Source organism: Leuciscus leuciscus (assembly GCF_965113295.1).
Source record: "Leuciscus leuciscus genome assembly, chromosome: 17".
In the NCBI taxonomy this organism is placed as follows: Eukaryota; Metazoa; Chordata; class Actinopteri; order Cypriniformes; family Leuciscidae; genus Leuciscus; species Leuciscus leuciscus.
Window position 1 is genome coordinate 24,011,456 of NC_138741.1, and position 12,437 is coordinate 24,023,892.

A 12,437-nucleotide genomic window follows, 5' to 3' on the forward strand; every position below is an offset into this window, starting at 1 on the left:
GTTTTGAATAGCAATTGGGTTGGTTTTGTTACCCAAACCTGGCAACCCTGTCTGCAGTGAGGTTTTTTTTATTTCCCATTGGGACCAAGTGATCATATTAAGTAAAAACATTGGTCATGCATTCCATGTCTAGAGCCTTATATTATTCAATTTATTAGACAAACCAAGTAAGGCTGAAATCCGTCAACAAAATCCTTTTTTTAAATCTGCTTTATGAAATATTGATTTTTAGAGACCCTAAGAAATCCCAATTGTGTCTTATGGAAGTGGGTCCATGTCTTTTAGCCGTATGACCACATTTTATATATATAATCAAAAGGAAATACATACCAACAGTACTGGTTATAAAATTGTGTTTCATAGTGTTTTGCTGTTGTCCTTGTTTTAAAAGCATACTGTCTCAATCAAAGCACTAGCCAATGTGTAGGCTACAGCATTTCAGTAAATGCGTTGAACGGAAATGAGTGTTTCTTTTCCAAGTAGAGTCATTTAACAGATGCCAAAAGAAGCAAAAGTCTCGTTTGAAGGAATAGTTCTCCCAATAAGTACAACATTGGACCCCATTTTCACTGTATGGACAAAAAAAAAAAAAAAAATCCCCGAATGCTGGCTTGGAAATTGAGTAAATGATGGAAGAATGTTTATTTTTTGGTGAAGTATCCTTCTAAGGTCTTAGATCATCAAGCAATGCTGTTGAGCTCAGCAAAATAGCTTTATTTCACACCACATTAAACTTCACACAGCACCAGTAATGACAGGACTGGTATTGACCACTTTTCCCAGAGTGAGAAATGTAGGAATGAGTGTTCGGGGGACTGAGAAAAATAAAAGGGAGATGTCAGTGTGTGCTTGTAATACATGATGATGGGTCTCCGCTGATGTGTGGCATCGACTATCTCCCAAGAGATGAGCAGCTGTTTCCTGCTGTTTCCTGCAAGTCATCCGCTGGTGCTCTGGCCGGGGCTCGTAGATAACCTCACAGATCATTGCAGTCAACAGAGATGCGTCCTCCCTTTGCGTCAGAAAACAAATAAGCATGTAAACACAGTTAGATCTGCTTTATGTGATTACAATGGAAACTTCCATGAGATTAAACAGGCCACTGCGCCACACAGTCCTTCATGAGTCTCCGATCTTCATTACCATCGTTGCCGCTAATTACAGTGGATGGCATTCATTAGCATTGGTGTAATTGGGTAAATCTCAAGTCAACATTTCCAGCTCACATTTCACCCCAAAATCTAAAAAAAAATCTAAAAATAAATAAGAAATAGCATTTTTTCATAACTAAATCAAGCCTATTTTAGAACTATTAATAAGATTGTGTTCAGGACTTTTTCATTTTAAGGTTTAGTGTAATTCTGATTAAGAAAGGTGTTTTGTTTTTGTTTTTTGTTTTTAAATTCTCACTACTGTAATTTTTTTTAAATAAAGAATTCTATTAAAATATTTTATAAATTATATTTTATTTTATGTAAATATATACAGTGTATATATACATATATTATAGTAAATATTATAATTATAAAGTATAATTATGAGTATAAATATATAAATGAATGTATTTGATTTGATTATAATTAAAATGTGTATATAGACACTATTATTGCCAAACGTATTGGGACACCCCTCCAAATCATTGAATTCAGGTGTTCCAATCACTTCCATGGCCACAGGTGTGTAAAATCAAGCACCTAGGCATGCAGACGTTTCTACAAACATTTGTGAAAGAATGGGACGCTCTCAGGAGCTCAGTGAATTCAAGCGTGGTACCGTGATAGGTTGCCACCTGTGCAATAAGGCCATTCGTGAAATTTCCTCACTACTAAATATTCCACTGTTAGTTGTATTATAATAAAAGTGGAAGCAATTGGGAATGACAGCAACTCAGTCACGAAATGGTAGCGCATGCTGAGGCGCACAGTGCGCAGAAGTCGCCAACTTTCTGCAGAGTCAATAGCTACAGACTTCCAAACTTCGTGTGGCCTTCAGATTAGCTCAAGAACAGTGCGTAGAGAGCTTCATGCAATGGGTTTCCTTGGCCGAGCAGCTGCATCCAAGCCAAGTGCAATGGAAAGTGTCAGATGCAGTGGTGTAAAGCTCACCGCCACTGGACTCTAGCAGTGGAGATGTGTTCTTTGGCGTGACGAATCACGCTTCTCTCTCTGGCAATCCGATGGATGAGTCTGGATTTGGCAGTTCCCAGGAGAACGGTTCTTGCCTGATTCTTGTGCCAAGTGTAAAGTTTGGTGGAGGGGGGATTATGGTGTGGGGTTGTTTTTCAGGGGTTGGGCTTGGCCCCTTAGTTCCAGTGAAAGGAACTTTTTCGCTTCAGCATACCAAAACATTTTGGACAATTTCATGCTCCCGACTTTGGGGATGGCCCCTTCCTGTTCCAACATGACTGCGCACCAGTGCACAAAGCAAGGTCCTAAAAGACATATTAAACCCTACGGATTAAGAATGGGATGTCATTAAAGTTAATGTGCATGTAAAGACGTCCCAAAACTTTTGGCAGTTTATATTGTTATATATTTATATATTGTGAAATATAGATTTTTTTTGACAGGTTTTAATGAGATGTATACAATTAAGACACAACATAGGCTATTTGTTTCAGTAGTAAACTGATGTTTAACATGCTATTATCTTAAAATACATAATGGACAATTAATCATGAGCAGACACTAATGCAAATTGTTATGTAAATGGTAGACTACACAGGTATAATAAACAAGTATAGAAGCCGAAACGGCTCATGTAGCGAGAATCTTAAAGGTTGTATCAGCGATTTCAGGGCTAGGCTCTGAGATCTGCACACAAAAACAATTGGTTTCACCAACCACTCAAAACCAAAATAAATAGTGTTCCAACCAATCACCGATGGGGTGGGTGTTGTGAGGTTTTGCACTCATGCACGGCTGCAAGTCGGAGTCACGAGCGCAAAACCTCACAACACACTCCCCCTGTCGGTGATTGGTTGGAACACTATTTATTTTGGTTTTGAGTGGTTGGTGAAACCAATTGTTTTTGTGTGCAGATCTCAGAGCCTAGGCTGCCTACAGAGACGTGGTTTTTTGACGGCATGCTTATGGGGCGGGCAGCTAGCGGATCGTTAGGAAAGATTAGATGAATGTGATCATTTATGTTTGGGCCTTTTTTGGGCCTGAAATCGCTGATACAACCTTTAAGTCTGTGAATATATCATTTAGAATCAATGGACTGAATCAATAGACTTTCACACAACGGTGTAAAGACACTGCTGAGGCGAGAGACAAGGCATCAGGCACCATGGGAATCACTTAAACGTATTTTACAACAAATCAAGTTGACACTTCATTGCCTCTGTATTCAGAGAAATAAAACGTGGTTGAGGACTGATAGTGACAATTTAAGCCAAGGCTTCTAAATCTAATTGTATCTCATCAGCGATGCAGTAAATGTTCTGAACACTTTTATGAATTCTCAGTGTAGGCTAAATCACCAAATTAACCACAGGAAATTCTAGCTCTCAAGACAGCCTCAGGCACCTGAGCTGTGGTTTGCTATATAGAAATGTTACCATGACGACTGAGACGAGGTTTGTTTGAGCTGAAGAGAAGCGATTAAGATCTGACTTTGTCCTTCTTCCCACACTCCCTATGGGTGCACCGTGTCACGAGCATCAGACCCCGCGCTGTTATCTAAATATTCGCATATTTTGATATTTGTCTTGTGAAAAACTCAAGTTCCCACAATCAGGCTGAAGCTAAGTGATTTCAACTTTTAGTAACTGCAATGATCTTTCAGATAAAATAAACAGCATTATTTGTGTGAGGTTGATCTCTGATATCCTCATATCTGCCGAACGATTAATAGACTTATGGGGGGTTCTGTTCCATTTATCAGATGTGTAAACCCAGTGTGTTTTCCGTTGAGCCATGCACATGTGAACTGATCATGACTGCAATCTAGTTTATGTAAATTAGGCATATTACACATATTAGTTTTGCCAGAAATGTGCCAAAGCGATTGAGAAAAACTGTAATTATTCGGAGAAGTCAAAAGTATTTACCTGGTATACAACCAATGTTTCACTTTTTCTGCCCACAGAATTAACTGGCATATTTTTGTATTGATTTGTCCACCAGTCAGTTTGCACAATTCATTCATAGTGTATTTCCTCCACTCAAAAAATGCTTTGAATCCATTGATTTTAAATACTTTTTTTTTTTTATTCAGTATTTATTATAAATGATTTGCTGACAATCATGATGACATGCTCATCATTATTTTTTACAATTCATGTGCCCTCGTAATCTTTAAACAAAATAACTTCCCCTACAGCGACTTCTCTTCTCTTCTCTGATGATGTGTTCACTGGTGCGAGGGCGGAGCAACCCTTCACTCATATGACATCACAGCAATAACAAACAATAACCATCCAATCAATTCCCAATGGACAAAATCAAGAGCAGCCCTACATTTTTTATTGTTCGAGATGCCGTTCACTTGGACATACGTCACAAAAGGGAAGAAAAGTCTATTGCAACATCTGTTTTATGTCAACTTTAATAAGTGTGGTTTGAGTTTATGGGTAGTTATCAATACTTCGATTGTAAGAGTACAATCTTTATCTCCATGCCATGGTGCGCTTGCTGAATTCATTACACAAAAGTTATTTGTGTCTCTACATTATACCAACCAAACATAAACATCTTCATTCACATATTCTGTGAGTGTTGTTGTGAGTCACTCTCTAGCTGATATACCTGATCATTTTGCATTTAATTACTTAAAAAAGCAATTTATCACCATGCAAAATGCAGAAAACTTTTACGTCAGGTTGTTATGTCCTAACGCTATATGGTAAAAGTAGAACTGTGTGTGTATTACCACCCTCTGGGACCAGATGTGCTATCCACCAATCAGAGAGGTTCCTGAATTTCAATTGTTTTTTTGATTGGAGAATATCTGGCATTTTTGCATGGTTGCTTGAGCCCCGGGGCACCCACTATGATGCCCTATGATTCCCAAACTTTTTTGTCAGCTGAACCCCTTTGACCTAAAATATTTACTTGAATACACCTTGAGATTTGAAGTTAATATTTCAATAATTTAACAACACATTTGCATGTTCTCAGTTATTGATAAATGGTCACTTGACATGCAGGCAAACAACATTTTTTTATGATTTAATGAATTGTCAGCTTTTCACTTCCTGCAGTTCCGTCACAAACCAAGTGTTTGCGACCCCTGGTTTAGGAAACTCTGCATTATGCGAGCAGAACCTGACGTAGGCATCTGAAAATGTGGAGTGGAGTTGATTTCAAACTGGCATGGCTCCCTTTCACACCCTCAAACACGTTAGACATTCCTGTCTGTCAGAGAGTACTCTATGTAGGCGGCCCAAGGCTTAAAACGCAAACTTTAGCTTCACATATTTTCACACATAATTGCATTCAGAGATATACCATTGCAATGTGTTTTTTCTATGGTCAGTTCAGGTCAGTTACTGTCATGGCAGAGCAGCAGTTTGAAGAAAAAATTTGCTAAGCAAGTTAATTAAAGTTTGTTAAACATGCAGAGGAATTAGCAACTTGGAATAAAACACATGGCAAGGCTATCACCCCCTTGAGTCACATGGTTTATCACAGCACTGTAATGCAAGAACATTAAATATGTACAACAGGACCATGTGCGAGCAATGCGCTCAACAAGCATTTCAGTGTTCGCATACTTATTTATGGCCTCAGGGAAAGTATGCATGCTTTATATATTTCTTTGTCAAGAGACACGAGTCCTGAGCAGGTTTGGGCAAAATTCTGAATTGAAAAATGGTCTCTTTTCTGTGTCCATAAGGCCTATAAACCTTCAAACTTAAAGGCTTTTTAAACTGTTTTTTTTTTTTTTTTTACTTTCAAACCACACACAACACGATTTTGTCTTGACAAACAACTTTTCTTGTTAAAAATGACAGATAATACTTCCTTATATTGAAATTCAAAATGCATCTCTTATCTTATCAATCTCTTATTGATTTGCTCCGTTTTGAAGTGCATCTCAATGGCTATGACTTGCTTAGAATATGTTACATTAAACAGACCGTTTCACAACACTTCAACATAAATTACATGCATACGTAGATAACACATTATTTCACAAGTAGGCCTACATTCAAGACCTTCAAAGGCACAGAAAAACAAGTATCTTGACACAAAGAACAGGTCTGTAGCTACTGAACGGCACCACGCATGTCGTCATGCTTAAATGCTTATACTTATGTACAATTATGTACAATTGGAATCTCTCACATGAAAGAAATGACTGATTCATGTCAGCCTACATACATATGAAGACACATATATGTCATTGACTTGTAGTTGTATTAACATAAATTAAAGCACAATAAATATGTTGAGATTATAAATACAAGCAGACAGCTTTCATATGTAACATTTGAAGAACTGAATTACTTGAAATGCAAACTATGTCATATGAGTCACTTGACAACAAACGTGTCCAAAGGAGAACGTGCCGTTTTTACCATTAACCTGAAAAGCACAAGCCTGCAAAAAATTTGGATGAGTAATGATCATGGAACGATAGCTTCAGGACAGTTTCTCTGTTTTTAAACAGTCCAATCACAGAATATCCCCGGCAAAACTGAAAAATCCTGAATTAACTCCCACTGAACATGCCTTAAACATTTTTCAACTTCTTCAGGTGAATGCAGTTAACAGGGCTTCTGGGCTCAAAACAATTACTGTAGTGGTTGAGGGAACGCAACGTATCCCTTTGACCTCACATTTGACTTTATCTCACTCAGTTTCTGAATCTGTTTTTAGATCAACAAACAAACCAGATCGCCATTGGAACGGCAGACAAATCAGTTAAGATGTTCTTAGATGGACGGATGGATGGATGGATGGATGGATGGATGGATAGATAGATAGATAGATAGATAGATAGATAGATAGATAGATAGATAGATAGATAGATAGATAGATAGATAGATAGATAGATATAGTAAAAAGTGATCAGTTGACTTAACTCAAAAAGTCAGGAAAACCGTTGCTTTAAAGTGATTAAGTTAATACATTTCATGTGTAATTAAAAAAAAATCAGTTATGTAGAATTGTCAAGTTAACATAACTTAATTTTTTCAAGTACACATTAAGTTTTTTACTAAGTTATACAACTAAGTTACGGTTTTCCTCAATTTGTTTAAGTTGTCAACTGATAAGATCCTGGAATTTGGAAATACTATCAAAGAACTTTAAACCTCGATGAGCCTTGCCTTCCAAATCATATCGATTTTTAGATGGAATCATTCAGTCCATCGTCATTGTCCTCATCACTTCAGATCATCTGAACAGACTTGCTGAGGTGTGTGGTCTCCACACAGGTGGAACTGGGTTGGAACAGCTCGATTTGGCCTGCAGGATTCTTGGAAATGGACGTTTTGAACAAGGAGTTCCTGGAGGGCATTAAGGTGGTCTTACACAGCGCCCCCCAGAGGAAGCGCAAAACCGAGGGGCTGAGGATGATGAACACCCACGGGTCAATGATGGAGTTGACCGAGAGGAACCGCAGAAATATTAGATCATTCTCGCGTTTTTCATCCTTTCCCATGGAGTTGATGTACACACGGATCTAGAGAGAAGAAGGTAATTCAGAGACATTAACCACAGAACATTAACCACAGATGATGATGTCATAGGAAACGAATTTTTATTCCGAGCACAACACTTTGAGACTTACAAAAGAAACCAGAGAAGCATGAAGATGCATATCTATTTTCAGAAATACTGTATCAAATGTCAAGAAACAAAAAGTTTGATATTAATTCTGCAGAAGAGCATCAGCAATTGCTAATCTTATTTCTGGTCAATGTAGACTTAGCCTAATGCATCGCTGGTTTTTAGGCCTTTTAGATAAATATAGAGAGAATATTTTCAAACAAGATCTATCTAGACTCAATTTATTAATAATTAATCACAGTTGGTAACATATCACCAAGTAAATTTAGCATGTAGTGTGACAGCTGCTAGCAATAGTTGTAATGAAAGCATTGTGATGAGATATGCGGAGTCACTGTATTCACTGTCTGGTCCAAAGTATAGTTTTGCATTTCATGGTTTTAATAATTCATGTTACTTTTCCACATCCCACAAATCATATCTAATCAGAGAAACCATTATCATTGTTGACAAGCTTCTATAAGACACCAGCTCATTGATCAATATTAATGACAACAACGTGGATGTGTTTCATCTCACGCACAAGATAATGCGCTTAAATCGCATTACTTTCATCAACGTGCACGTTAACATGTTATTACTCTAAATTACAGATAGGAATTTAAAAGGCAAGAGACTTATCAGTCATTTTCCCCATTGACTCCATTTTAAGGAGCTTTTGCTTTGACTGAGATTTCAGCAAACACTTATGTGGTCTCATAAGATTTTGTGTGTGCATAAAACAACTCAAAAATATAAACATATACTAGACACAGTCTGTCAAAACTTTGCTATTTCTGTCACCCATGGAAGCAGTTATGTAAAAAAATACAATCCACTCTCTAGATGTCTTCATCCTGGAGTTCCCATCAATGACTCACAAGATCACTTTAAAAAACTTCATTTTACAATTCATTCTCCTAAACAGTGGAGACATGATTCATATTATTTTCCTAAGTTTGCTTACCTCTGCTCATAGTTTTTTGTTACATAAGCCTTTGTTTTGTTTTTCCTTTATCACACACAAAAGTGATGGTAAACACACTGTAGAAGTTATATTTTTCCTAATAGGATTGTTTTTTTTCACAGACCATGAAGTATGATGAAAGTTGGCTATTACGAAATTCTCATGCACTGCATTTCATCAAACTGGAGTCTTAAAACTAAAGTGCGTAATCGCTTTGATGTTAAAATACTTTCTTCTATCCCATTTTAATATGCAGAAACCATGGCATTCATATGTTATTTTCCCCAAAAAAGTGTAAACACTGATGCTGAATATTTTCAAAATTCCTTATTTGGTGGTGACTAATGGTTTGAAAAGAACCACAAGTTTATCAGTGCAAATATACATTTAAAAATCATGTTTTACTAAACATTTCTATTTGATCAAGTAAAAGATTCCTTTTTGTTATGAAATCTAATGATTCTGATTATGCATGATCTTTCACCAGACAGGAGCCTTCCATCATTACATTTACCTTGTTGCCCGTCCCACAAATTTAGTCAGTGGATTGCTGGGATCTGAAATTACATTACTTGTAATTTATGCTGAAATTCAGTTGTCCTTAATAAACTCAATTCAAACCAGTGTATCAGCAATAAGTTTGCAGAAGGAGCCACGAATACTAAACTGTAATACTTTAATGTCATTTCACCTACTGTTAATGTAATTAACATGGCTGGCATAGTTCCAGGTGACTGAAGAGATGGATTTGAGTCTGGTTTCAGCTAGACTTGGTCTGTCAGTACCTAGAGTCTTTGTGTGTTACAACCACAATCTAGTTGCTTTTCACAAGAATTAATAATACACTCCAAGAAAAAATAAGCTCCAGCTATCTAAATCTCATACTGTCAGTTATCGTTGGTACAGAAGCTCTGATGGAGGTGGGATGATTTTGAAAGTAGCACCATATCATGATCTTGGGTTTGATCAAGATCTCAGTAAGCCAACCTTTTCGAAATGCTAAATGCTTTCATGCACGTACGTTTCCGTGGCATTTCTTTTCATAAATACCAGCTTCTCCAAGACAGGTCAAAACCTTTTTCATTTTTATAACCATTCCTTTCTGTCAATAAATCAGCAAGAAAATATGCGGTTACTTAGAAACCACAACATCCCCATGCCCAGTAACCTGAACTATAATATGGAAGCATCCGTCCATGAAACCTGTTGTTTACTTTTAATTACTTTTTCCAAATCTAACCAGACTTAATCTGCAAAAGACGGTTAAGCGATAATGTCTCTTTTCTATAACCTGAATATAAATGACAGCTACATTATAAATGAAGACTAGAAAAAAATACTTCAACTTCAAAAATATAAATAAAAAATCATGATTTATCTGCAAATGAATGTCTCTGTAGTACATAAGCAAGACCGTTTGCAGTTATATTATATTATATTATATTATACCATCTTTTCATATCTATTAATATTGTTTCTTATTCATCTTTTATCTTTTGCAACTTCTGATATTGTTGTTAATAGGAATATATTTTCTCTAGGGATAAGTAAGAAGGTTTGCAATATCATTAATATTAATAATAAGTAGTGAAATATTTTTCTTACATCATACACTTTAACAATAACATGTATTTAATTTTCTCTCTCTTTATAAAGTAGTTTATTGATGCCTGAAGGACTTTTTAAAATATTTTTGTGAATTTTCAACAAATCACTTTCCTTCATCCTAATAAGATACTGTAAGTCTTACCATTAATGGCAGGGAACAAATGACAAATATGACTGTCATGACAATCAGAAGAATGAGATGTTCCACCTCCTCTGCCCATGAGAAGTGCCTCCTGTCTCTTTTACTCCGGGTCTGCACCGATCCTCGGTTCATTTTGCGTCTCCGGTACATCAGCACCAGATGATAAACTACAAAACAGTTGCATGCCACTGTAACTACAATAATAAGCAGCGACACAGTGGCATAAACGTTGGCATAAGCCTGGTCCTCAGGCTTCACAGGCTTCATCTCAATAAAACACCACGTCCCTGGACAGTATTGCACATATTCCCCGAAGCCTGCAAACGGCATCAAGCAGAATAGAAAGCAGACTAGATAAATGCAAGGGATGGTGATGTAGCCACAGCGCTTGGTGACGTGCCTCCCATAGTGGTACGGGTACCCGATGCAGATGCACCTCTCCAGTGCCATGGCGAGGAGGATGGAAAGTGTCCCCAGACTGAAGAAAGTCATTGCAAATCCAAAATATTGACACACCGCAGGAGACTCGGTCATCCCAACTAGTGTGGTATTAGTTAAGTATGCAATCTGCACAAGGGGACTGATCATGCAGGTGCCCATTAGATCCGTAATGACCAACGTGGTCACCAACAAATGGAACAGAGATTGTCGCTGCCGGTTCTTCTCTTTCCTCCTGCGGAACTCCAGGAGAACCAACGCAACCAGGTTCCCGAGCACTCCAGCTGCGAACATCATCGCGCTGATGGTCGGGCCCTCGTTCTCCTCAATGCTCAGACTGTCACGACAGGTTTTGTTCTCTTTCCCCATTCCTGCAGTGGATATATCAACGCTCCTGTTGCAAATCTTCTTGGAACCTCAAAGTTCTTCAAGTGAAAAGCTTCCTTGAATTAGTTTAGGTTGGTATGTTTGAGAAATCCCAACTCTACATCAGAAAAACTGCATTAATTTGAAAAATCTAAAAAGCTTAAAGGTTGTTCATCCTGGTAAAAGCATGGAGTTCATCAATCTAAGCATGGTGTGCACCGCATCGCAGAACCATAGCAGTACTTCAGTACCTCTGGTGTCAGACAGGCTTGCCTCTTTGTCTGCCCCATGCTCTCGAAGGCAAAGAGGCAGTGGTGGGAGAATGTAGTGTGAGCCATGAGTTCCTCTGCTGAATGAGCTGTTGACTGGTGAAACAACGTCTTGACTCCACCCTCAACACACACACATATACACACACACACACTGGTCCAGACACAGGACTGAGAAATTCAAGCTTCCTTAAAACCTCATGTGCCGTTGAGACTCTACTTCCTGACAGTTTGGGGTCCCAAAAGAGCCCTGTGCTGTATTTGTACAAATAATAATAATCAAATAGCTATTCTAAAATGTTTTTTTAAATGGCCCTGAAAGGGTCTCTTGGTAAGGGTTGCATGTGATTTAAGCAACTAAATTTGCCTTTAGGAAAGAATGATTGTCAAAATTACCACTGATTAAATAATGGCCACTATCCTTGAAATTACAACGAAACATCATACCACCAAAGACTACATGACAAGAAGGATCCTTAAAATAGCTGGTGTCAATTGTATACATTTGACAGATTTTTTAAAGATCTATGACAATAAATGAAATAAAAGAAACAAATAAATACATTTGTCCTCCAAAGTGCTAAGTGCTCTTTAGATCTTATTCTAGAATGAACCTGATCAAAACCTTTGAAAACGGCCCCAAAACATTGATCTTTAGACCCAGAAACAGCTCAGTTGGCTTCTTTTCCAACAGCTTCTTTATTTTCAGAGAATTAAATCTACTTTAGATAACCAAACGTTTCTAAATGCTGAGAGACGTTACAGAACTTTCCATGGCTTTAAGGTTGGGCTGTACAGACCTGAGCTCACAACGTGCTGCTACGTGTTGTTATTGTCTTGCCAGAAGGAATTTTTGTACTCTTTTTACTTTAGGGCTTCCTGGTATTTTTATGTTTTATGTTATAATAAAACAGCATTTACACATT

General features: G+C 37.5%; 1 protein-coding gene across 1 annotated transcript; it reads right to left on the reverse strand.

Moving 5' to 3' along the window:
- Positions 1-4,447: 4,447 nt before the first annotated feature.
- On the reverse strand, positions 4,448-11,618 carry ptger2a (prostaglandin E receptor 2a (subtype EP2)). Its single transcript, XM_082142354.1, has 2 exons — positions 10,439-11,618; positions 4,448-7,635 (listed from the first exon to the last, which is right to left on the reverse strand). The coding sequence occupies exons 1-2, from the start codon at positions 11,243-11,245 to the stop codon at positions 7,342-7,344; spliced, it is 1,101 nt and encodes a 366-aa protein (XP_081998480.1). The 5' UTR covers positions 11,246-11,618; the 3' UTR covers positions 4,448-7,341.
- Positions 11,619-12,437: the final 819 nt, after the last annotated feature.

Bases quoted from the DNA above. Each gene is read 5' to 3' on its own strand.
- ptger2a (XM_082142354.1), bottom strand. From the start codon at position 11,245: ATGGGGAAAGAGAACAAAACCTGTCGTGACAGTCTGAGCATTGAGGAG. The intron at 7,636-10,438 runs GTAAGACTTACA...TCTTCTCTCTAG, and splicing joins TTTGTTCCCTGCCATTAATG to ATCCGTGTGTACATCAACTC.